This window comes from Gossypium hirsutum, chromosome D06 (assembly GCF_007990345.1).
Source record: "Gossypium hirsutum isolate 1008001.06 chromosome D06, Gossypium_hirsutum_v2.1, whole genome shotgun sequence".
NCBI lineage: Eukaryota > Viridiplantae > Streptophyta > Magnoliopsida > Malvales > Malvaceae > Gossypium > Gossypium hirsutum.
This window is the reverse complement of record NC_053442.1, coordinates 21,108,353-21,135,051: the sequence shown is the minus strand read 5'-3', so window position 1 is coordinate 21,135,051 and position 26,699 is coordinate 21,108,353. Positions and strand designations below refer to the sequence as shown.

Genomic DNA, 26,699 nt, shown 5'->3' with positions numbered 1-26,699 from the left:
GGTGGTGACTCCTATTTTCATTTTCTTTTTCAAAAATCAAGTCAACCCCGTTTTGACAAAAAAAATGGTGTCAACATATGTGATATCCATATTTTTGTAAAGCAAAAGAAAAAGCATTTCAGTTCCATCCCTTCCTATGTAAATGATACTCTGTTGGATAGGTGAGGCTGCGACATGGTGATAGAGGCATTCAAGAGATGAATAAATATTCCATTAATTAACTTTACTGCAAAAGTTTGGATTTCATATAAAACTATCTAACTTTATTTATTTCATATAGTGAGCCCAAGATTGGATCTGTAAATTTCATTTTTTTGGTACAAGCATCTGTAAATTAATATGCCTATATATGGCCAACATTATATGGAGTAATTTATTTTAAGTAGTTGGGGCCACCTTCCTACGTAATATCTTTGTGTACCATCATCATCTTAGCTCTTTCACTATATCTCTAACATGTACATCTTTATGTCGCATGAAAATCCATGCAATTATTGACCACCTTTGCCTTAATTATTTTGAAACCAGTACAATTGGTTAAAAAATTAGTGTAAAAAAATTATATTAAAAATTTTAAACTCTTTGACATTGTTGTAAAGCGGTACAATATGTAAAGATAATAAAACCATTTCATCACTTCATATATTACTAACCCTTCTTGAATTTATGTTCTCAAATCTCGTAATTGATTTGGAGAAAGTAGTTATTATGATTTTTTTTAGGGGTTAAAAATAAATTATAAATATTTGGGGAGGATAAAATGTTTATCATTATGCATTTTTACCATATTTAATAATATGTATATTTTCAATCTCGTAATTATTATTTTTTCATGAATTTTATCAAATTATTTGTGGTGATTTATTTTTCTAAGCAAGTGGTGAGGTGGTATATTTATCACTTGATACCAAGTTTTTAAGAAATAATCCACGTCAAATATTTAATAAAATTGAAAAAATAGAAAAATTAAAAGAAGCAGTGGACATTAATTAGATTCCAAGAAAGCGAAATTTGTTCCCCATATTTTTACTAGATTAATGAGAGCATTCGATTCAGTTAAATAGTAGTCTCTTGCTATCTAATCCTAATGTTGTTTTTGTTAGTTTGTAATTGATTCTGTTCAATATTTTTGCTACCAAAAATACACGTTTTATAGAAGTTAAAAATGATGGAATGAACAATTAGGTATTGGCTTAGTTGGCAAAAGTGGAAGTTTTGGGTTTTAAGTACTCATATATGAGATCTATCATGTGTAATTATATACATATAAGTTTTCGAGTTCCATTATATGCAGTTGTTATGTGTGAGTTTTAATCTAGTTAATCTAACTTGTTGGCTTTAGCTTGGATTGTACCAGTTCTTAGTTCATTTGTGTTGTAATGATTTGATTCTACCTTATGATTATTCAAACAATCCATTTGTAATAGTTTCACTACTTATAACACTTAAAAAAAGTAATGATATTATAATATAAAAATTAAATCCAAAAACATGGGGACTTTATTTATAATCGATCTATGAACTTATGCAGAAGATTATACGAAACCCCTAACAAATTACCTTCAAGGCTTCAAATAAATAATTAAAAATTTTATTTTGGTTAAAATATGCAGTTAATTTATACACTTTGACAAATTTTGAGATTTAGTCTTTACATTTAAAATATTTAAATTAAACTTTTCTATTTTTTTTAATTTAAAAATTTCAACCCACTCATTGGTTAGCATTTCCTATAAAAAAATGGTGTTAACAGAAACTACTAATCACCATTAGGATTAGACTATGATTCTTAAATTAAAAAAATTTAAAATATAAGAATTAAATCCCAAAATTTATATAAATACCAAAATTAACTACATATTTTAACCTTATATTTTTCTCTAACCTTTGTTTGTACAATACCACGAAGGAAAAAAAAACACCAAACAAGGAAAAAAAAATAAAACATAGAGATTAATGAAGTATCATTAAATTACTGAAAATGATTACCATGGAGCTTCTTCTCGACCCAAGAAGGGGACAAAACAGGGCTTATCTCGTACTCCATAGTCGTCTTTGTCCTGGAATCACTTCGATCTGCCGGACCAATATCGAAACACAGTTTCTCTTCGGGCATCACTTTGATCCTCCACACTTTAAACGTTTGGTCCAAGCTAGCACTGTAAACCAAAAACCCCATCACAATTTTCTCGGCTTCCAAACAAGCCGCCAAGCACCTCACTGGCCCTCGATGACCATCCAAAACCGCCAAACACTCATGGAAACAGCTCCCTTCCTCTCGTCTCCACACCCTAATCGTCGTATCCTCCGACCCGCTAAACACCAACTTCTCCACAGCCGCCAAACAAAGCACCGCAAACCGGTGGCCTTGTAAGAACCCGCTGTGGTTGAACCTCCCTGACAATGTTTCCTTCTCCCAGAAATTGATTGTCCCATCGGATGAGCCCGAGTAGAGGAAACAGTTGTTGAATGTGGTGCTTAAGGCCAAGGCATTCACGGGGGATTGTTGGAATTTTAGGGTCATGGTTAAAGTGTGGGAGTTTTCTCTGTACACCCTCCGCCATATCTTCACCGATCCATCGGCGGAGCAAGTGAAAACGCAGCCATCGTCTTGGTTGACGACGATGGCGTTCACATTGCTTTCGTGAGCCACGAATGAGTCAACGCATTTTTTGTCTAACAGCCGCCATGCCTTTACTGTTCTGTCGTACGAGCCGGTGTATAAGAGCCCCTCGGTGTGGTAATAAGCCATGCATGAGATACAATCTTTGTGTTGTTGGCTGCTTGTTTTGGGGAACATGAGAAACGAGGTCTTTTTAGGGAGGGTTGTGATTTTCTTGAACCTGAAATGATCCGAAATCGTATAGTTCCAAATTCGGACCTTGCAGTCTCTATGCGAGGTGAAAAGCATGTTACCGTATGCGAAAGTGGCCCGAACTTCGCCCGAACTCGCTTTGATGTAGCCCCGTTCAGTGCAATCAGGCTGCCTCCATGCCCTGATACGGTTGCTATCCGAGCCGGTGAAAACTAGCCCTTTCGAGAGCGCGATGGAGTAGATATTACCTTCTTGGCGGTGAAGAGAAGCGATGCAATGGTAGAGGAGAGCCGGGGATGGGGTTTGAAGAGGGGAGAGCGTCCACGGAGATTCGGGACTACCGGGTGGAAACATCGAGTGCACGGCGGGATTCACTCGGGGGCTCGAAGGTCTTCCGGGGCCGAATTGTAGATCTTGGTCATACATATCTAAGCGAGTTCTAATGGAAAGGTGATGAGGAGGTGACTGGGGTGGATTGCTTTCTTCATCCATGAAACCATGAAGAGAATTTCTCCCATAGAAATCCATGGCAATTGGGTATTGTGAGAGTAAGAGTGAAAACGTGTATGATTTCGATAGAGATAAAGGGATGCATTGATGGTGTAGTTATCAACTTAAATTTGGTGAGTTGGGGTATTGGTATGTCTCAATGGCTCCATTAAAGAAGGCAAGTTAAATATCCGATGTAAGCTATTGCATATAGAAATAAATCCAGTTATTTTAATAATAAAATATTTTGATATAGTGAATATTTCTCGATGATCTATTTTCATTCAAATAAAATTTTGATTGATATTTAATTTTAAATTCGATTAAATTAGGATTATTACTTTTAGATTCTTTTTATTTGCAAATAATTTTAAATGAATAAAATTGTTACAAGAATTTTTTATAATGGTTTTAGTCCTTTTATAATGTTAGAGTTGGAAATATAATGTCTCTACTTTAAATTGATATAAGTTAATCTCTCCTTTTTATAACATTATTAGTAAATCCAAATTGATGACAAAGGTTAAAAGGAAAGCTAAGCTCAAATTCTATGTGTGTATAAGTGATTAGTATCGTATTTAAATTGATAACATTATTTGTTGCTATGTTGATATACAATTTCTTTTCTTACATACCCAAAATCATGTGGAAGTCCCTTCAACTATATTCAATCTTAAAGTTTTTTTTATAATAAATATTAATATGTAGGATTAAATTATATCAAAATAAAACAAACCAATTAAATCCAAACTCCAGCATAGTAGAAAGACTAAACTATAATTAAACCATTTTATCTTTGTCCTTTTTTTAATATAATAAATATACACTGCGTTGGTAAAATCCAAAATCAAAAGCATTCATTCTAATTAATTTCTAAGCATAGAAGGTAAGATCCTGGAAATCTAAATTTGCAAAAAAAAAAGGGTAATCGCCTTTCCCTCGTAAAGCTCAAAGGCGAATGCGTATGTTAATCTAATATAGAAATTCCGATTACTAATGAGGTCTTGGTTTTATTTTTAAGGTTGCCACTTTGAAGGTTTGAATTTCATCTTAGATAAATAATGTGTGTTTGTTTAGATTTATATTGGTTTAAATTTTGGCTGTGTGGGTGAGTAGCAAAACTAGGGGCTCGCAGGCCATCGGTACCTGAAATAGGTTTTAAAATTTTAAATTAGTAAATGTAAAATTGTACTTTGACCCTCTTAAAAATATAAAATTTTTATTTAATTCTTTAAAATTTATAAAGATATAAGCTATTAAAATTATGAAATTACATTTTTATTATCGTAAAAATTACAATTTAATTTTAGCCCCTTAGAAAAAAAATTTGGTTTCACCCTTGGTGGGGATCCTGTTTTGTAATGTTTAATTTTGTTTATAATTATTTAAATATATTATTTTTGTAATTATCTATCAATATAATTGTATTTGTACTCTTTTGGAAAAAGTACTCTTGTAAAATACATCATCCTAGAAGTGTTTATGGGTTGGGCTTGAGTTTTTATTTTCGAACACTAGATTAGCTTGTCCAACTCGTTTTATTGTTTATAAATACTAAAACTATCAAAATTATATTAATATGTTTATTTAAATTAAAATACAGTTACTAAATTTAATTAATTATTTTAAAACTTATGTTTATGGATGTAATTGAAAAATATTACATATATGATTTTTTTGCGTAATATAATATATAATTTATTAAAAAGATAAAAAAAATTAGACTATAAATGTATATATAAGAAATATTTAAAAATATCAATAAATCCTAAAATGATGCATCAAAACATACTAATATCGATACATGCCTATATCAAGATGAAAATAATACATTCATTAATACAATTCTGACTACTTGATAATTTGTTAGCTTTAAAAAAAAGTAGAGGAATACATAAAAAACGAACGATATGTGATTGTCACTCTATTCAAACAAACTTGAATTAGTTGAGTTCAACTTAAAAATCCTTTTTTTAAATCAAATCGTAATTCGATGGAATCCATTAACACATTAACATCTTCGTAAGTGTATATCTACGGGTGGTTCCAATCATTTATCGTTGTTAAAAGATTAGGTAGCCATCCTAACCATAGACATTAATTGTGTAGTAACTAGGCTGTCCACAACAAGGAAAAATAAGTTGATGTTTTCTCTTAAAGGCCAATTGGTAATGATGGATTAACTGAAAGCTAGTCGATGTGGTATTATGGTTATCCGAAGTACTAGAAGTCGGTTTCGAATTATCATGCCTTTAGTCTCTCTTCAAAATTTGATGATAAAACATTGAGAGTGCGTTGCTGTTCAGCTGCCACTCTTTTCTGATATTATGGTTGCCTAAACTACTTCTATACTTCATGAAAAAAAATGTTTTTAAACTTTTTTCAAAGTTGAAAGATAAAATATTGAGAATGCGTTAATTCTTCAAACGGAGCGTAGTAGAGATTTAGGTACCATAACCTTTCTAAAATGGTAAATTTTTAATTTAGACTCTTTATAATTTATAATATTTTAAATTAATAATAGTAAAATTACAGTTTAACCCCAAAAAATAAAAATAAAAAGTTGATTTAACCCTTTAAAAATTATAAATATATAAATTATTAAAATGATCAGATTACATTTTTATTATTATAAAAGTCGACAACTAATTTTTGTTTTAAAAAAATGGTTTCGACAACTTGAATATACAATTTAATTCCGGTCTCTAAAAAAAATTTTTGATTCCGCCTTCCCATCGGTGAACTCTTGTCATCGTGTGGTTGGCGGGACAGCAGTGTCTTTGTGATTCGTGTTGTACCACCCTTCCCTTGGGCATTGGAAAATCAATGTAGTCATTTTTTTATTTTTTCAATCCCCCCAGCAATTTTGGAGAAACATTAAGGTGCTATATTTTATTTATCTATTACTTAATCTTTATGAAATTCATGAAAATAGTCATCAGTAACACGCTTTTATATATTGCAGGATTCTTAGAGAGTTAGAGGAAGGAGTTCTAAGAGCAGGCCGGTACGTGTTTAGTCCATATTGTTGCTAATTCATTGCTTCTATTTCCGTAATTTATTTCTTTGTTATAGTTTTATGGAAATAAATAAATATTATGGGAATGATGATTTGTGTTACATTTGCGAATCTGGCTGGAAAGAAGATTTTAAGATTTTATCAAAATTTAGAAATATCATCAAAATTTTCAAGGATCATTAGGGTTTATCAAAATATCTAATAATTTATCAGAACTTCTACACTTTTACCAAAACTTGCAAGAATTTATCAAAACTTTTAAAAATTTACTAATATTTCTAACCATTTACTAAAAATCAAAATTTTTAAAGCTTTACAAATATTAACCTTTTACCAATATTTATAAAGATTTTCAATTATTTCTAACTATTTACCAAAATTCCTATAAATTTAACAAATTTTCTAAGCTTTTACCAAAATTTCTAAGGATATCATGTGTACCCCATCCCATACTTGATTGATTGTTTTTTTTAACAATTTACCGATACTTATAAGGATTAAAAAAAATCTAATACTTTATTAATATTTCTAACGATTTATCAAAATTTATATGAATATACCAAAATATCTAATAATTATTTACTGATATGTAAGACTTTACCAATATTTATATAGATTTATCAAAATATTTAACAATTTACTAAAATTTTTAAGAATTAAGCAAAATTCCTTAAAAATCTTATTTCCTAAGCTTTTCTAGTGAATCCCATAATAGAAGCACCATTTCAAAAGATATATAAACATTGAATGATTGAATACAAATGTTTTAAACAAAATAAAAAATTCATATTATATAATCTACTGGTATAAATCATTTTCATTTTCACTTTTGGCAGGAAATAAATACTTTTTATACATTTTATTTATGTATTTAAAATTACAGGGGCACAAAAATTTACAATCAGAATTAACATATATAATTGAATTATCAAACTAACAAATTAAAATACACTTGAATCACTTCGATATAAATACTAGATTCACACGTATTAAGATTTCAACCTCACAAAACCTAATCTTTATTATCTCCTCAACAATACATTTTATTTATTGATACAAATCAGAATCTATGAAAATATCAACCACACTTAATACTTAAGAAATCAATGTATATGATTAGACACTTAATCATTCATGAATTTGTGAACATGAAGGAGATATGCTTTTTACTATTTTAGAATTCAAGGAGGGGATTATACTCAAGATGTCATTTTGCAGTTGCATTGGCCTAAAAGTTCCATGAAAACCATATGGAACTCTAAATGGCAAGGTGATTCTGGCTACGGGTTTACTGGTAAAGCTCTTTGCTTCAATTATAAGGACCTGTTTGCAATAAAAGAGGAAAAATGAATATATTTAGCGTCTTAAAATCAAGGGTTAATTGTATCAGATGTCACTGACTTATGGATTGAATTCTAAATTGGTCCATACTTGGAAACATTTCAATTGATTTCTCAAACTAAAGTATTGTTCCATTCAAGTCCTTTTGCTGGTTTAGCTGTTTGCTTTGACTTTAAATGCTAACTTGAATCTAACGGGTTAGTACATATTTTTAGACACGTTAGGTCCAATTTGGCATTTAACGCCAAAGCCCACGTCTAACTGATAGGAGAACCTAATTCGAATGGTACTTTAATTTGAGGATTTAATTGAAATATTTTAAAGTTTAGGGACTAACTAAAAATTTGGTAGAATTATCGTTAGAATCAGCTTACTTGAGATATATTAGTATCTTCATTGTGAACAAATGTGACGACCCAACCATCATCTTCTTCAACACCACCTTGTTTAGGGACAAAGGCAGCTCCGGTGCCGAATGTGTTCTTCTCAAACATATGATATTCTACCTTTGTCAACCCTTCTACTTCATTTTCTTTCTGGTGTCAAAATACATACAAGTTAGAATATATATACATATATATTAATCAAGCAACTGATAAATGATGAAAGAAAAAATAAAAGAAGTTTAGAGGGACCTAATTTAAATACCAAGGAAAAACCAGGATTCTGCTCTCCAAAATATAACTTTGCAAGACCTCCATATTTTGCCATGCCTGAAATTGTTATAAGGATATAAAGTTAATTATTAGTATGGGTTAATTACATCATACATTCTCAAATTATCACTTAAGTTTTAAATCGGACCCAAAACTTCAATATATTTTTAATTGAGTCCTAAAAATATTACCATTATATCAACAAGTTTTTCTATCAACCTAATTGTTAGATCCAACATTAAATGCCAGCTCGAATTGGAGTACGTACCTGATGCAGAACTTGCAATAGAATCACGTACTTGGCAATACCCATAATTATTTTGAACTCCTACGAAACCTTCATTAATAAATGGAAAATCCATGGAATATTCAGTCCCTGTTAGATTTCTCTCCTTTACATCACCGGTTTGCTTGTTCATTCGCCACTCATAAGGACGAGGAAACACTAACTGATCTTCTGATACAGCATCCATGCTTCCTTCAATGGGTTTTATAGGCCTCAATTTTCTCGAGAACCAATCAAATTTGTTCTGTCCCTTATCAGGCCCTGGTATTATTGAATCAAGGGCTCTACATCCCCACATCACAACCTGAAGGAAGTCAATGTAAGATTGTTTTATCAGTTAGGGATGGTAAAATTCCAATTGTTCCATGGATTTATTAACCCAATCCAAATATTAAGTTTCTTAAAAAAAAAAATCACTTTGTGAAATAGAGCAATTGTAGCAAATGCTTGCTTGACTTCATTTGTTTGCTTATAATATCAAATAATTATCCATAGGTTACATATATATCATTCATATGCTAAAGAATTATATATACCGAAATTACATTTATGAATAAATTATAAATATATAACTAGATAAAATTAAATTTAAAAAATTATTAGTAAAAAGTAAAGTGAAACAGTGCGAAGTAATCTAGAGTGATTATGTATATAATCTTTACCCATGACCACAGATATTTTCAACATCGATTCAAATGTGGGACAGTGATGAATGAGGCAATCCTTGTTCATTGCCCCGTCACATTGTCATCCCTAAGGCTTTACTCAGTATGGTAGAAAGAAAATTAGAAAGATGGAAAATTGAAGAGGTGAAAAATTAAAATGATAAAAAAATATATAATTTTTTTTATAGGTGCATTTAGTAGGAGAGATGAAAATATTCTAAAAATGCATAAATTTTTTTTTGAAAAATAAAAGTACATAATTTTGAAGTAACGAATATATATCTTTCATTTCCTCTCATCTCATCATTTCAATTTGGAATGATTAATTTTTATGCATTAAGATGAAAAATAGTCATCCTTTTTATTTTCTTTTCTCTCACATTTCTGTCTACCAATCACGCTTAAATTTTATCTTCTTTCTATTTTTCACTGCTTCTTCTCATTTCTTCAATTTTTTACCCAACCAAACACTCCCTAAGTGCAGTAAAAATTTAAAATTTATTATGAATCCAACCATAGTTTTTACCTCATCACCATCTTCAAAACAATTGAAAAGGTGAAATGTGCAATTGGGCTTCACTTTAAACCACTGGATTGAATCTGCCGATTCATAGCGAGGCATTATGCCGATCCTTGCATATCCTTCTTTTTCGTATTTCATTAATCTAATATGTCAAGTTTAATAATTGTTTAAAATAACAATTTTAAGTAAAAAAAAGAAGAAAAAAAATTAGACTCACGAGCTACCACGAACAAGTCTGTTCAAGTCTATCAATAGAGGGTGATCCATAAATACATTGTACCTTGCAAAAGGAAAATTCACGTCAAATTTTAACTTGTATTCCACATGAAATTTGAAACTGTGATCACAAATAGTTTATTAAATATGAGTATGTGTTTCACATAATTATATTTTATATTATAAATTTATTAGAAGATTAATTGTACTAGATATTACTCATGTTTTAAATTATTCAAATTATCATTTTAATCAAGTCTTTTCATTAGTCTAGTTGTCAAAGATATTAAATGTTTATTCAAATTTGACGTGGAATATATTTAAAACAAGTGAATCAAATTTTAAACGTGTGTGTACTTTCTCATGGACAAAGTCTAACATCTTAACCAAAATAGATAATTACATTAAAATTAGAAATGCTACATATTAGATCTAAATTATCCGTATGATAATTACATGTATGTTTAGAATTAGATTATTGTGTTTTAAATACGCTTTATGCCATATGCAAATTAACACTTAATGATCAAGCTGGCGATCGGGAAAAGACCTAATTAATATAATCTTAATTAAATAATTATAAGGGGAAAATATCTTTTTCTATTTTGTTGATCTAAAATTATTAGTGTAAAAGATGACTGTAATGAATCATTTTCTTTCATTCCCACCAATAAAAATGGTTAAAACTATTTATTTTTCTTTACCAGGTTTAAAAATCAAAATAAGATAATATAGAACTTCCAATATTTCTTATCCAAGTAATGGGGGTAAGAAAGATGAAAGCAGGTTTACCTCTGTGTAACTCCAATTTCATGGCATAGGCTACACCTATTTAATTTCAGATCCGCTCTATGAAGCAATTTATTTCCATCAGCTGGACACAAAATGAATGGATTTATGTTAAACTATTTTTTTTTGTTCTATAATTATGTAAGAGATATAATTCCTTAGATGTCTCTGTACATAGAAAAATAAAATAAAACAAATAAATTATATTAAGATAACAAATAGTGCGACATCATTAAATTTTAAAGATAACAAAATATTATTATACACTCATCTATATCTAATATCTTCTCCAACTTAATTTGACTTTAATAAAATTACTTAAAATAATTAATTTTTATTTTATAAACAAAGATTTTCTTCTTTTACAAATTTAAATCATTTTATTTTTTCCATAAGTTAATATTTTTTATTTTTTTTGCAACCAATTTAAAAAAAATTAGTAATTTTTGTATAATTTTTTCTATATCATTGACCCATAATTTGGTAATTATTTTACTTAAAACCCCGAATTTTGAACCTTAAACTTTGAACTCCGAATCCCGATATTCAAGATTTGGGTTTGGGGTTCAATATTCAATAGTTCAGGTTACGGTTCAAAGGTTTGGGGTTATGAATTTAAGATTTAATGATTTGGGGTTACGATTTTAGATTTAGGGATTCATAATTTGGGCTCAGGGTTCAATGTTCAATGTTTAATTGTTTGGGTTACAGTTCAAAGGTTTGGGGTTATGGGTTCAAGATTCAATGGTTTGGGGTTACGGGTTTAGATTTAGGATTTGAGATTTTAAATTTTGGATTTAGGGTTTTGAATTTTAGATTTAAGGTTTTAGAATAAATAAAATTACCAAAATTATGTGTCAAAAGCATGAAAAAAATTGTTGAAATGTAATTAAATAATTAGAAAGAGACCATAAATTTTATGGTTTTTTAGAATCATCCTAACTAAATTATTTCCAATGAATAAGTGTATTTGACATGTTTAAATACAAAATACTTGATTAAAAGACAAAAAAATACCAGAAATTACTCCCAGTTCCGCAAAAGGCTTAGTTGCATCTATCCCCAGAATAACAAGCTCCCCAGTGCCTGGAGCTTTCTGTGTAGCATAAGACATGAGACGTACCAAACATTATATATTGTACAGCAACGTGAATAAATTCAGAAGAGTGAAAGCAACCTTGGGATGAGAAGAAAATGGCCTGTTCCAACCTCCATTAACATCCCAATCATTCAAAGTTTCAAGCGTAAGGATGTTAATCTCCTGAGGTTTGTGATTTTCTGCTATTGAGTACATCTTCCCACCATGCTCAAATACGTTGGTGTTGCTTATTTCTTTGTTTACTTTACCATATCTCAACTGACCCAAATGTAAACACATCAATCAGAAATTAGAAATAGTGTTGTAAAGTGGGGTTGTTTGAATATAGGGCTAATTGATAACTAGAAAAGAACAAAAAAGCAAGGATTAAGGCAAAGCACACACACACACCATGTTAAGCAAATACGCAGACAAAATAGCTGGAGAATCCCCTTCTATGGCAGGTAGAAACGAGGGTTTGTTCCGTTGTTTTTCCAGCTTCAATGTCTCTGTTTCCACGTATCTGTTTTTATAAAGGACGGTCCAGTCTCCCTCAACGCCTTTGCAAAAATACAAAGCATGAAGCATCCCTTCCCCTTCGATCCAAGTGTAACTTGACCTCCCAAACATCGAACTCGTTGATGTTAATGCTCCAAATATGGGGTTTGGCCCTGCATTTTTATTACAATAACCAATAACGTTTAACAAAAATAATATGAAAAACTTAAAGACAACATCCAAACATTTAGCAAAAACAGTATTCTACCAGTTCAGAATACAGCCAAAATAAACTTAGTTTTTATAAAATTTGATATTTAAAAGATTAAAAATTATTGAATATAGGATAAGATGAGACCAGCTTAGGCGTTGGTGAATGTTTTTAGTTGGTGTCTTGTAGGAAGTCTCCTTGGGAGATAAAATGCCATATAAAACACACAGGTGGTTCTCTAAAATTTCCTTTCGGCCTAATCGATGCCGGGGTTTGTTGTAATTAATGGATGGAAATGGTAAAGGAACATCCTAGTATTTTAATGGTAAAGATTGATTATGTCAATGACAAACCGTTTCTGATGTAGACACCCTCAGCAAAATCACGAGGTATTTCCCCTTGGATGTTGGTGACTTGAACGGCTTCTTTCATCTCATCTACCGGCCCAAAATTACTCTGTGAACAACCCATTATTACAAACTGAATTTCAAAACCCGAAATGACGCGAACTTTTATACCTGAGATGGGAGCAATGGCTGATCAGCAAACTCAAACACAGAATCAACAGCTGCATCCACTAGTTTGAGACAAGTGTCGTTCAGAGTTTGTGGAGCCACATCTATTCGCAATGGAAGCCGCTCTATTTGTTTTAAAAATGGCTGCCCCCAAACACCCATTGAACCATATCAAACACTATTCTAGGGAATCAAGAAAATGAAGAATCTGGGTTTTGTTACTAGTAGGAGAAACCTGACCTTAAATGCATTGGAAAGTGTTGACTTTAAATGATCAAAGTTGGCTGATGAAGATACGGAAGGCTTTTGAGCTGAGCAATGAATATGAATTGGCAAGCCAGAAGATGCCATTTCTTTGCTTAATCTTTAAATTTTTAAGTTTCTGCAACCATTAATATATATATATAATCACACTCAGGGCTGATCCAAAGGGGAGACACAATGTTGGCCCTTTAATTAAAATGGAGAAACTGTATTTTCATCTTCAAAATTAATAATTTAATTTAGACTGCTCTTTGAATCTGGAAAATTAAAATTTTATTTCCGGGTTCGCATCTGATTGGTAAATTGAGAGTAGAGAATAGATTGGATGAAACTGTGATTCCACGTCATTTTCAACAGGACAATGACAAATCAGATTTTTTTTTCCGATTTTTAACTTTTTCCTACTGAAAAAATTTAAATTCAATTAAAAATTAGGAGAAAAATATGATTTGTCATTATCTTATTGAAAATGAATAAGGATCACGTGGAATTACAAATTCATACAATCATTTTCTATGGAGAGGATTGGGTTGATTTCAATTTGGGTAAATATGAGTCTGGATAATTTGAGTTTAAATTTTATGTATGAATTTAGATTGGTCATTTAAAGATGGAGTTAATTTTATATTTGGTAATCAAGTTTTTCACATTGGGGTCACTATAAATGTTTTTCATTTAAGTTTGACACTCCTTCGAGTTATTCTGTATTTGGGTCATTTCAGGTTCCATTATTTTTAGATTATTTTGGGTTTTGATGATTTTTATCTTTTGTGATTAAATAAGATTAGGTCAAGTTTAGTTCCGATAAATCAAATGAGTTTTTGACTTGAGTTAAATCTAATAGATGGGTTAACCACTCAATTATTAAAAAAATTTCATTTTAAACCCTAAAATAAAAAGGTTGCAATTTAAATACCCACGTTATATAGTTCGGTCATTTTGAAAATATATGTATTTTTTAAAATTTGTTGTTATATTTTTTTGAAAATATATGTAATTTTATATAAAAAAATTATTTTTTTAGAATTAAGGTCAAATTGAGACTATTTGTAAATTTTTAGGATTAATTTTTTAAAAATTATGAATAAATTGATATAATATCTAAAATTTGATGACTAAATTTATTATTATATTGACTTTTGAAATGTCGTTTGTAAGTTTAATGAGAGTGACTAAATTAATTGAAATATATATGGTGTGTGTTTAAATGATTACATGTATAATTTAGGCCTAAGAAATTAATTTCAGTTCATACACCATGTATAAATCACAATACAGACACTTGTTTAAAAAAATATGAAATACAAACCCAAAGTAGTATTATGCAAATCTTAACGTGTTATTGTTTGATGTTCGAGTATGGTACCAAGGGACTACTAACTTAGCACTTTTGCTCACCAAAATTAATTACATCATATTAAAAAAAGAAAGAAATTGAGAATTGTTTTTAGATGTCTCAATTTTAGAATAAAAAATTAAAGAGCTATCAATTTTGGAGCTAAGAAAAAGGGGGGAAATGAAGAGCTGTTTTCAACTTGGAAAATAATGTTGGCAGTATTAGCATGTACAAGTAATGCGGAATATACCTTTCTTTTGAGTTTGATTAAGTATTTAAGATACCTCTAAATTTAAATATATGTATGAAATCGAAAGGGTTTAAATAATGGGTTAAAGTCGTGCTCCAAATTTCAATATTAAGAACACATTTTTTAATTTATTCTATATTATAAATTATATTAAGTGGTTTATGTTTAGGAATTTAATAAAAGAGTATATATAATGATAATAAAATAATATAATTATTAACTAAAATGAACTCTATTTTAAAAATATATCTACAAATATGGATGGGTTTAAAACAATATTTCAGATTGAATATGTAAACCTAACCCAAATTTAACCTACCAACACCTCTAACTTCATATAAAATAGAAATAAACAGTTCATTTAGCTTCTTTGTTTTTTTTTTTAAGTGAGACCCTAAACTCTAAGGCGTAAATCCTAAATATTTATTATCATATTGCTAATGGAAAGGATCCAATAATGACAGGTCTTAATAAAACCATTGATAATTTAATTGCTTACCTAATCCTCTCTATATATTGTATTCTTTGCATTAATTTCTCAATTGTAATGCTCATGACATATTGACATTCTAATTAAATATTCAAGTATAGTATTTTTTTCATATAACTTTGTGTATCTAACAGATAAATAGCTTAAATTTCATGTGCTAAAAAAACTTTCATTATTAATAAAATTTAGGAAAATTTTCACACAAGTATGGTAATGAGGCCTCCCTCCAAAATTTTAAAACCTCATTTTAGACCTTCAAAATAATTTTAGTTCTCCCTAAAATTTGAAAATTTTCATTGCATCTGTAATACCCAAATTTTGCCCGGCCCACATATACTACCAAAAAAACAAATAAAATAAAAAACCATTTAAATTAAAAGTCCAGTACAGTCCAGGTACAATAAAAGGCCCAATTTCTAAAGCCTAAACCCGAAACAAGCCCTAAATTTCAATTAATTAAAACGGACCCCGGACCTAACCTAATAGCCCGGTTACAGTGGCCCGGATAGCCCAAAATTAGAAACCCTAGAGGTTTCTAGACTATTCTGGTGAAGCCGCGGCACAAACTCCTGTTTCGGCGCTGTAGGCAACAAATCCCGCGCGTGCATCACCACCAGGCGCGTACGTCATCTCCACACAGATGCGCCTCCAGGCTGGCCGAGCACCTGCAAACACACACAGGAAAGCAACAGAGAAAGAGAATAAAAAAAATAACAAAAAAGGGAGCGATTTTGATTCTGTTTATTTATTTTTGATTTTCTTTTTCTTTTATGTAAATGGTGGCTATAAAAAAGCCATTCAAACGCTGTAAACGGATTACACAGATTGAATACAAAAAATATTTAGAGAAAAACAGATTCAAAAAAGGTGATTTGCCCTTTTTTATTTTCTTTTCGGATTTTCTTACTGTTGCCTTTTGGTTCTTTTGATACGAAGAGGAAAAATAACAAAAAAAGAGAGGGATAAGAGTGTTTAGGTGTACCTGGAGGCCAGATTTTCGTCTTCGCTCCGCAGTCATCAGAGTCGAATCGGAGATTGATGGCCTCTGGAAGAGACGATTCGGCAAAGCGGCGCTTAGTTCCTTTTTTAGTTTAGGTTTTCGTTTTTTAATAAAGGGATAAGTTTATTTAGGGTTTTAGTTTAAAAGGGCGGTCATTAAAACTCCGACGTTCAGAGTCAATGTAATGACTTCGAAACGGCGCCGTTTGAAGACCCGATCCGCGTGGTGACCCGACCCGGGGGAAGGATCCGCGCGTTTCATTTTAATGGCCTATTTGAGCAGCAAGTCCTCTTTCTTTGGTGTTGTTTCAATTTGATGTTATTTCTTTTTTTCAATTTGTACTACATATTTAATTCCGTATTCATTTAGATCCAAACTTAAACGGTACCGTTTTGTTGATGATTGGGATTATTTTGATGTTTGTGTTTAATTGCGGATTTAGTCCTTCAATTTTGAAGCAGATTTTATTTTAATACTAATTTATTTTTCTTTCTTAAAATTCAATGTTTTTTTATATATTTAATTCTATTTTCATATATTATGGTATTTAATATTCTTTGTAATATTTACTTTGATGGTATTTTAATTTATATTTAAAAATGTAATAAAAATATTATTTAGTTTATATTATTTATTTTAATTTCATTATACATCAATATTTTGAGTCTATTGTATTTTTTTTATATATTGTTATTTTAATTTTGTTTAAGATTGGATTTGAGCTTTGTTGATCGTGGTTCTTGATTTTAAAAATGTTTATGCATTTAATTTTATTTTTAAACCCTTTTTAAATAAATCAATTTCTATTAATTCATTATTTTTAATGTTATTTTAATATTGGCTTAATAATTTTTAAACTAATTATTAGAGTGATTTCTAAGATATGATGCACTATTCTTCTAAATTATTATCCACATGATTTAAATTTATCAACATTATTTTAAATTCTTTCTACTTATTTTTTTTTGTTAATTCGATATGTTATTATTATGTATGACGTTATTTTTAATATATATATGTTTATAAAATATATTATAATTTGTGCCTTATAAATTTTTATTCTACGTTTTAAAATTTTATTCATGTAGATTATTTTGGTTGGTTTGTTTGTGATTAAATTATTTTTGTATTAATTACTCTCGTTTTGTTATTTGTAAGATTGATGATTAGCTTATTTGATTATAAATGTTAATGCATCATATGTTTGGGTGCTCCAAATTGAAGAGTTGGTTTGTTATTCATCATTTGCTTTATATATTGTTATTCAACCATATTGTTTGTACGAATTGCATTTCATTAATATATTATAATCGTTTTATTTTAAATTCCAAAAAATAAGGCTTGATGTTTAATAATTCTCGAGATAATTGTGCCCTAACTTACTGGACTTCAATTTTTCTCGATGAATTTATATCATTAAGTATCCGCTTTATTTTGACCATGCAATTTTAAAATAAAACATTTAAGATTTCAAGATGTTGGATCCTAACTTACTGGATATAACAATTTGTTATCTTGATTTTTAAATAAAGGCAATATTTGGTGTTTAGGAATTCTAAGAAATTGAACCCTAACTTACTAGGTCTTGATTTCTCGATTAACCTAAATAACCAAAAATCCTTCTCAAAAGGTATGAATGTTTAAAACTTAAAAGGACGAATCTAGCTTCGAAGATTGAGTCGTTGCACTCTAACTCACTGAGTGTGACGATTTATTTCTTTAAAGTGGGTAGGTCTTATTTTCCAATTCGATTATTAAAATTTTCTTTTCAAAGGATCGTATTTTAAAATCTTCTCAAATTCTCGACATTAAGACATTAAACAATCAAATTGGTACTAATTTTGGGCGTCACGAGGGTGCTAACCCTTCCTCGTGCGTAATCAACTCCCGAACCTGTTTTCTCAAAAATTCGCAGACCTAAAATTATTTTCAAGGTGATCCGATCACACCACAATAAAAGATCGGTGGCGACTCCCATTTCTATTTTCAAAGTCGATCGACATTTTTTTTCAAAATTAAAAATGGTTTCGACAACATCTTTTAAAATTTTTAATTAGACCCTTATAAAATTTTGGTAGGTTTAATTAAAATTTTAAAAGACTTACTAAAACTTTTAAATATTTTTATTTTAATTTTAATTAAGTCTTCCAAATCTTAACTTCAAGATCCGCTATTGTAGCAAGTATATATATATTTACAATTTAATCTATATTTTTTAAAATATGCTTCACATAAAATGAAACTAATTTAAAACTTGAAGATGTCTAGTAGAATTATTGTTTTATTTCTCTTTTATAGAAAATGGGTAGGTGAAGAGATGTTTTGAAATTGGCTGTATTTGTGTGCAGAAGGAATTTGGAATATACCCAAAACTGAAGATGTTAAAGTATGCACCAAACACAAATATTTAAAAAAAAAAAATGCAGATATCATAAGCAGGGGATTGATTAAAATGAGTACGTTTGAAAGCCTTAATATTTCAATATTTATAATTTTTTTCTTTTGGTAACAATAAAAATAACTTATGTATAGTTTAAATTACGTTTTGATCACTAAATTTTAGTTTATTACGATATAATTTATTGTTTTATAATATTTTGATCACTGTGTCGTTACTCTCCGTTTGAAGTATTACGAAAATCACACATGGCACATTAAATGCCAACATGAAAATCAAGTCATCGCCAAAAATCCTAAACACGTTAAATATAACTACTGAGCACCGTCCTCCAAAACCATGGCCTAAATTCAATGCCATTAACTCTCAACCTTTCACCATCTATCCTCAACCTAAGCCTTGCCATTTTCGACCACCATTATCATCACCGTGCCCCACCATTGCCTCAACTTACCCTTCCACCATCATCCCGCCACCTAAAGTTCATCCAACACTCTTATAAACTCCAAATCCCCAACAATTTCACCTGTATGTATGAGAGTTTTCTAAATTCAAAATATAGAGTCAAAGAAATAGAAAAAATAAGTGGTAATATAATAGCTAAAGATACTAGAAGAAGATTAACAGAAATCTCATTATTTACTAAAGATAAAATTAAGAGGATTAAAAAGAAATATCCTCAAGTTAGATATATACATTTAGGAATAATAACGATAACTATTAGAACTTTATTTAGAACAGGTCATGATATACCGATAATAGCAGTTTTGCTAGATAAAAGATTTGAAAATCCAATAAAAGCACTTATTGGAGGAATTCAATCAAACTTACATAAAGGCGTAATAGGATTTAAAGTTAAACCAAATTACTTTATATTTATTACAGATCCTTTAATAGAAGAGTGTTTATGTCTAAGAATTCAAACAAAAAACTCTAAAATTAATGATTTAGCAGAAGATCTAACAATAAGTTGAACTTCTATTAATGAATATACAAATACAATAGAAGTAGAAATCAAAGAGATTAATAATAAAATTATTGAGCTCTTTGAACTTAATAAATTTACTACTAAAATACAACCAAAATTATTACATTTAAGAGATCTATCAATACCAAAAGACTGGATTATAGAAAAGATAAGTAGTGCAAGTACTTCTAAACCTGTAAGTACTATAGAATATATGTCGTCTGAAGATAAATTATATTTTAAAAATATTGCTATAACAAATACAAATAACAATTTAATTTTACCCTCAAATACTCAAATAAAAGAAGAAGAGGATAATACATGTATAAGTTCTATTTCAATAGGAATGAAAACAGTTCATATTCCTATTTTTCTTACAAAACCAAGAAGAAATTCTAGAAACAGTAGAATGGAAGAAATACAAACTTCAACAATTATTCAACAAATAAAAATTGGAATAAGTGGTGTAATTACATTTTCAAATTTCCAATCCAGGAAATATTACATATATATTGAAATTACATTTCAATTTAGAGAATATAAAATATATTCTTTGCATGCTTTATTAGATATAGGAGCTACAACCAGTAGTTGCAGAAAGAATGACATTCCTGTAGAAAAATGGAAACCTATGAAACATCCAATAAAAGCAATAGGAATAGAATCTAGTGAAACCATAATCCAATATAAAGCTAGAAATGTACCAATCTACATAAATAATGTAAGATTAGTGACACCCAAAATATTATGTTTCCCTGCAATTCATGGAGATATATTATTAGGAAATAATTTTATATACCAACATTTACCATTTTCTATAGATAAAAATTTAATTATGTTGTAGGGCCCAATTTCTGCCCGGCCCGTTAAATAAATAAAAACCAAACAGAAACAAAAGCTAATGTTTCAGTTCAATTTTGTTACAAATCCAATAACGGGCCCAATAGCTAATTCCTAACCCAGGCCCGAAATTAATGGAAAAGGAAGGGTTAGGAAACCCTAGCATCAGCCTCCCCGCTTCTAGCAAAGCCTCCAACCGCCGCACGTCTCGAGGCCGACTCTTCCACGTGTGCTCCACAAACACTTGTAAGCACAAACTCAAAGAGTCTGAAAGAGAAGAAACAACAAAAAATAGCAATTATATTCGATTTATTTTTCTTTTTTCGGGCTATATAAAGCCGTTTTATTTTGTAAAATGGGGACGGATTGTAAGGAGAGAATACGGAAATACGAAAGAAAAAGAAAACAATTGTCGAATGTGATCTATTTATTCTGTTTTTTTACTGCTTTTTGTTTCATTTTTCTATTGGTTTTTAAAAAAATAATAATAAATAAAAGAAAAGAGAAGGAGGGAAGATTCTTACCAACGGTGGCGCACCGTCGACATCTTTGTTTCGCTTCATCCAAATCGAAGTTGAAAGGAGGATTTTGGCGTGAAGAGCAGGGGAGAGGATGAAACAATTCTTGCGGCTACTATGCTGCAAATGGAATTGGGTTTTAATTAGGGATTGAAAAGGGTTTTAAAGCATTGATGGGTTATTTACGTTTTTAATCCTTTCATTTTAATCCTATCGTTTCAAAATCATTGTTTTCTGTTTCCAATTTTCCCTATGAAATATTGAATTTGTTTTATTTCAATCCATTGCTGCGCAGTGTTTTGGGTGGTTTTGGTAAATTGCTCTTTCGGTCCTCCTCCTGTTACGCATGTTTTAATTTGCTCCCTTTCTCATTTTTTTTGAATTCAGCCCTTAAATTCTATTTATTTTCAACCTAATCTTGAATTTATTATTCTAATTTTTTATTATTAATACTGTTTATTTATATTATTATTACTGTATCATTATTAGTTTATATTTTTATTTATTATATTATATGTTACTATCATTGTATCTATATGCACATATGTATGTAAATATATAGGTATACATTTTAAACGTTTTAAATGCATATACATATTATGTACATAGTTTTTATTATTATTTTATTTTCATAGTTTTTTTCATACATATATACATATACATTTATATTTTATAATAGTTACACGTTTTCCATATTTTATAATTTATACAAGTTTGTATATTTTTTATATAATATGTACATATATATCCAACTCTATTTAAAACTTACTATAAATGTATTTTCCACATTATTATATTTACCAATATACTATATTATACATTTTTTTGTAAATGCATAAATATATTTCATATGTATTTTATTATTGTTAGTTTCATGACTTTTGTGTACATATATATGCATAAACGTTTTCAAATATGTATGCATCTTTGGTATTTTATAGCCATACCTATATTTGCAAAATTCACCTATATATTATGTCTATATATATTCATACTTTGTAAATATATATACATATATATTTTAAATCGAAGTATTTGTTTCATGTTATACATTAACTTTTTAACATGCCTTTTAGAAAATATATATTCTGGTTGCGTCAAAGCATTAAAATCATCATATTTTACAAATTTCCAAAATATTTGACATTCATGATTCTCGAGAAAGATCGTGTCCTAACTTACTGGATTGCGATTATTTTTCGATGGATTTAAAAAGCCAAGTATTTGTTTTGCAATAAATTCACAAATTTCAAATAAAAACTTATTCTCGGAAATTCAAAAATGTTGGGTCCTAACTTACTGGTCATGACATTTTATTATCTCGAAATAAGGATTTCAAAAACAAAAGGCAATACTCAATATTTTGAAGATTTAAAAATATTGTGCCCTAACTCACTGGGTGTGATGTTTTATTTCTTTGAAATAAGAATGTTTTATTTTGATTCATTCACGAGTTAAAAGGTCTCTTTTAAAATCTTTTCAAATTTTCGACACCAAGACATTAAACAATCAAATTCGGTACCGATTTTTGGGCGTTGCGAGGGTGTTAACCCTTCCTCGTGCGTAACTGACTCCCGAACCTATTTTCTCAAATTTCGTAGACCAGAATTGTTTTTAAGGTGAGCTGATCACACCTCAATCAAAGATCGGTGGCGACTCCAATTTTCGTTTTTTAAAAGTCGACAACTAAATTTTTGTTTTCAAAAAACGGTTTCGGCAGCTTGGTGACTCCACTGGGGATTTTAGAGAGTCGAGCCATGAATTGATTACGTTTTGTCTTTTTTTGTCGAAAATCAAAAGTTTTTTTAAATCATGTTTTCCCTTTGCATTCATTGATTTTTATCATGATATGTTTGCATGATTGGACCAAGTCGGTTACTTTGTATTTGCATTTTGCATCACATGGTCAGTTTTACCCTTTAAGTGGGAGCGAGAAACTAGTCCTTCGTGAGGTTTTCACCTCTGTGCAGGGTAGTGGACTGCTTTCGGGATACATCCGTACCTATGTCTTCGTGAGATTTTCATCTCCGTGCAGCCATACGGAAATGTATTCCCCTGAACTGAACTCGATCCATATGAGCCTATAATGGGTGAGGATCGAGGAATCTGCTGGTTCGGGTACCCTTACTTTAGAAACTAAACCTCATGTAGTGAGCTTTAGGAACTTTCCCTAGGTAAAGCTGTAACAAACTCTAGTGAATTCCTGGATAAGTATTACTATTTTGTGATGGATTATGTCTTTATGCGTGACACTAACTTGGGTTTATTTTGTTTTGATTGCATGAAATTATGATTGCATGGCATGTCATTATAAAAGGCGTTGGTTCGTTTTTGGTTGCTAGATAGAAAATTTTATCATGGGAGATGGGTTTCTTGATAGAGTGGAGGATAATACGGCTGTTCGAACTAGGGCTGAGATGATGTAGCGCGAAAAAGGTGATAGTTTGGCCGAGGGATACATATCAGAATTATGGGACTTCACCCGTATTAGCGTAGCCCAGAACAACTTGCAGGAGTTGAAGGAGATTTGAGATTAGTGGAATAATGAGATTAGACAGTTATTCTATTCAAATTATGGGGATTTGCCTTATTTACTTGATATGAAGGTAGACAAGCGTCTATTTCGAGCTCTTGCCTAATTTTGGAATCCGGCTTATAGTTGCTTCACATTCGGGAAGGTTGATTTGGTGCCTACAATAGAAGAATACTTGGCTTTACTTCGGTGTTCGAGGATTCAAGTAGATAGAATCTACTCGAAAGTAGTAAATGTACCGACCTTCTTGAAGAAGTTGATGAATATAACGGGGATGAGTGAGCAGTGGGTTACAGCTCGGATTAAGAAAAAAGGGATAGCAGGTGTATTCCCTGGAAAAATTTGAAAGATCTTATTTTGACACACCCAGACATGAGGAAGAAGGTAGATGTCTTTGCTTTAAGTATATATGGTTTAATTGTGTTTCCAAGGATTTTGGGACATGTTGACGAGGCGATCACTGATTTATTTGATCAACTTGATAAGAGAGTTACACTAGTCCTGGTAATTTTGGCATAAACCTTTAGCCCACTAAATGCATGTCGGAGAGCGGGAGAGGGTAGATTTATTAGATGTGTACAGTTTCTACTTGCGTGGTTCCACATCCACTTTTGAAAGGTGGGTAAAGTTTCATATCGGGTCTTCTCTGAAGGTTATTCACCATTGAAGGAGATAGTGGCTACGACAAGAAGAGATAACATCTCGAAGGAGAAATGGATGGTAATTTTTCAAAATCTGCAAGAAGAGGATATCGAGTGGAGAGCTCCGTGGTTGCTTCCGAATAAGATCCTATATCGGTGTGAGGATTTTGATTGGGTTCCTTTGCTTGGAATTTGGGGTGCTGTTGGTTATGCTCAATTGCTAGTGCTAAGGCCATACAAGTCAAGGCAGTTTGTGCCTACAACTCAAGGATTGGTCGAGTGTGAATTCTCGTATAGAGGTGAAGGTTACAAAAAGAAAGCTCGTGAGATGGCCAATGCGTGGAATCAGATTCACCGAATGAAGAGATTAGCTGTGGGTCCAATGAAAACTTCCGAGTATAGTGAATGGTGGGTTAAGAGGATCAACGATAACATTCTTGGGTCGAGTTTAGGAAATAGTCAGTCGATAGAGGAGCATTTGCGGGTTGTCCCTTCTGAGCTGGAAATCATAAAGCAAGACTTTGAAAGAAGAAATGCATAATTAGAGAAGAAAATAGAGCAAATGGAGGAAGAAAAGGTGAATTTGAGACTGGATGTGGATATTCAAAAGCTTAAGGTTGATAAAATAAGGAAGGGGAAGAATAAAGATAAGAAAGAGTTAGATAGCTTGAAGACAGATTACAAAAAGTTGTGGCTCTCAATAAGAACTGTAGGGCTTGGAAAAACTTTAGAACAGTGGCGTGAAGAACTTCGAGAAGAAAGAAACAAGTCAGACCGGTGGGAAAGGAAATTTCAAGAGGTACAAACATGAAATGAAGCCTTAGAGAAAAGCTTGTTAGAAAGCAAAAAGGAAAGAGGTGAATTGAATGACAGAGTGGTTGAGTTAGAAGGGTCTCTTCATCAGCATAGAAGTCAAAACTCTGTAACAAAGCTGAAAGTAAGTCTGAGTAAGATTGAAGAGATGAAGAGTAAAATAGAGGGGTTAGAAGCAGCATTGCGAAATTGTGAGGTTCGGATTGAGCATTTAGAGGAAAAGAAATGTCGTCAGAGTGAGCAACTTCATTATTTCTAGAATCAAGTCAGAAATAGGGATCGTGTTATAGGAGAAGCTGTGGATCAGATTCGAGAAGTGGCAGATCACCTACAAACTTTAGCAGTACAAGCTGACACATTGAGCGTGAAGTATGAATTGGAGTCAGACCAGGGACAAGAATTAGCTTCGTTGCTTAAAAAGATCAATGCCTTAAGTATTATGGCAAAGTCATATTTGTATCCCATTCTATGTAAATAGATTTGTTTTCTAATAAAGTTTTTGAAAGTAATTAAAATTAGAATTGACGCCTTTTTGCATTCATTTTCATACATCGCATTTCATGCATTAAATTGTTAAGAGGGTTCTGATTAAAATTATTGCTCAGTTAACCTGGAAACCAACCAACCAACCAAACACCGATACGGCACTCGAGCAAAGACAAAAGACATGGATCAGAGATTGGAAAAGCTCGAACAATACCAGAAGGAGATGCAAGACTGACTTCAGCTACAAGTACAAGAGCGGTTGGACAAGATGCAACAGGATATGTCAAAGAGGATGCAGGAATCCCAAAATAATATAATGGCAAAGCTAACCAAACTGTTGACTGGAGGAGGTGATAAGGAAAAGGGCCCCATGGCTGATGTCGAAGAGGGTGATGAAGATGAACTATTCTATCCTCCAAGCTTTACTCCTCCACATGTTCGAACTCAAGCTGAATATCTGCACAAACCTACTGTCACAATTAGGCCTCAGCAGTTCTAGGCCGATGCTTCGAACTTTCAAGCTAGATTGGGCTCTAACCCCGAAAACCACCCTGCTAACTCTGTCATTCCTGACTTCGATGAAGTGCCTGAAAAGGAAAGAATAAAGGAGGAGTTACCAAAGCAGCAGAGGAAAGGTGCAAATGGCTCGAGGAGAAATTCAAAGCGATGAAAGTCACTGAAAGCTATCGTGGGATTGACGCTAAAGAGCTGAGCTTAGTTCCGAATTTGGTACTTCCCCATAAGTTTAAGATGCCAGAACTCGAGAAGTACAACAAGACAAGTTGACTAGAAGCTCATATCACCATGTTCTGCAGGCGAATGGCGGGATATGTTAACAATGACCAGCTCTTGATACAATATTTTCAGGATAGCCTTGCAGGGGCAGGATCTAAGTGGTACAATCAACTGAGTCGTACCACGATTTGTTCATGGAGGGATTTGGCACAGGCGTTCATGAAACAGTATAGTCATGTGACAGACATGGCTCCTGATAGAATCACCCTTCAAAATATGGAGAAGAAGCCAAACGAAAGTTTTAGGCAGTACGCACAAAGATGGAGG

General features: G+C 31.1%; 2 protein-coding genes and 2 long non-coding RNA genes across 5 annotated transcripts; all 4 read right to left on the bottom strand.

The window, feature by feature from the left end:
• Window positions 1-1,802: 1,802 nt before the first annotated feature.
• LOC107901541 (protein JINGUBANG) lies at window positions 1,803-3,486 on the bottom strand. The gene has a single exon (XM_041095787.1). It carries the CDS (start codon window positions 3,341-3,343, stop codon window positions 1,973-1,975), a length of 1,371 nt encoding a protein of 456 aa, XP_040951721.1. The 5' UTR covers window positions 3,344-3,486; the 3' UTR covers window positions 1,803-1,972.
• Window positions 3,487-7,153: 3,667 nt separating this feature from the next.
• Window positions 7,154-13,463, bottom strand: LOC107901540 (carotenoid 9,10(9',10')-cleavage dioxygenase 1). The gene is made up of 13 exons (XM_016827597.2): window positions 13,342-13,463; window positions 13,105-13,245; window positions 12,940-13,042; window positions 12,289-12,548; window positions 11,977-12,156; window positions 11,817-11,895; window positions 10,803-10,884; window positions 10,012-10,074; window positions 9,798-9,936; window positions 8,589-8,910; window positions 8,313-8,377; window positions 8,039-8,200; window positions 7,154-7,646 (listed from the first exon to the last, which is right to left on the bottom strand). The coding sequence occupies exons 1-13, from the start codon at window positions 13,450-13,452 to the stop codon at window positions 7,452-7,454; spliced, it is 1,902 nt and encodes a 633-aa protein (XP_016683086.1). The 5' UTR covers window positions 13,453-13,463; the 3' UTR covers window positions 7,154-7,451.
• Window positions 13,464-15,797: 2,334 nt separating this feature from the next.
• Window positions 15,798-16,646, bottom strand: LOC107900346 (uncharacterized). Its single transcript, XR_001684907.2, has 2 exons — window positions 16,424-16,646; window positions 15,798-16,106 (listed from the first exon to the last, which is right to left on the bottom strand). It is a non-coding gene; the product is annotated as an uncharacterized lncRNA (long non-coding RNA).
• A 3,575-nt stretch (window positions 16,647-20,221) lies between these two features.
• LOC107900345 (uncharacterized) lies at window positions 20,222-21,429 on the bottom strand. Of its 2 annotated transcripts, XR_001684905.2 has the most exons (3): window positions 21,171-21,401; window positions 20,511-20,913; window positions 20,222-20,417 (listed from the first exon to the last, which is right to left on the bottom strand). It is a non-coding gene; the product is annotated as an uncharacterized lncRNA (long non-coding RNA). The 2 variants fall into 2 exon arrangements; XR_001684904.2 differs by lacking the exon at window positions 20,222-20,417 and having other exon boundaries at window positions 20,557-20,913; window positions 21,171-21,429.
• Between the last annotated feature and the right edge of the window lie 5,270 nt (window positions 21,430-26,699).

What these genes read in the sequence shown, in the direction of transcription:
- LOC107901540 (XM_016827597.2), bottom strand. Translation starts at nt 13,452, where the DNA reads ATGGCATCTTCTGGCTTGCCAATTCATATTCATTGCTCAGCTCAAAAG. An exon ending in CTGCGTATTTGCTTAACATG is followed by an intron (nt 12,157 to 12,288) that starts GTGTGTGTGTGT and finishes CATTTGGGTCAG; the next exon opens with TTGAGATATGGTAAAGTAAA. An exon ending in TATTGCAAGTTCTGCATCAG is followed by an intron (nt 8,378 to 8,588) that starts GTACGTACTCCA and finishes TAACAATTTCAG; the next exon opens with GCATGGCAAAATATGGAGGT.
- LOC107901541 (XM_041095787.1), bottom strand. Translation starts at nt 3,343, where the DNA reads ATGGATTTCTATGGGAGAAATTCTCTTCATGGTTTCATGGATGAAGAA.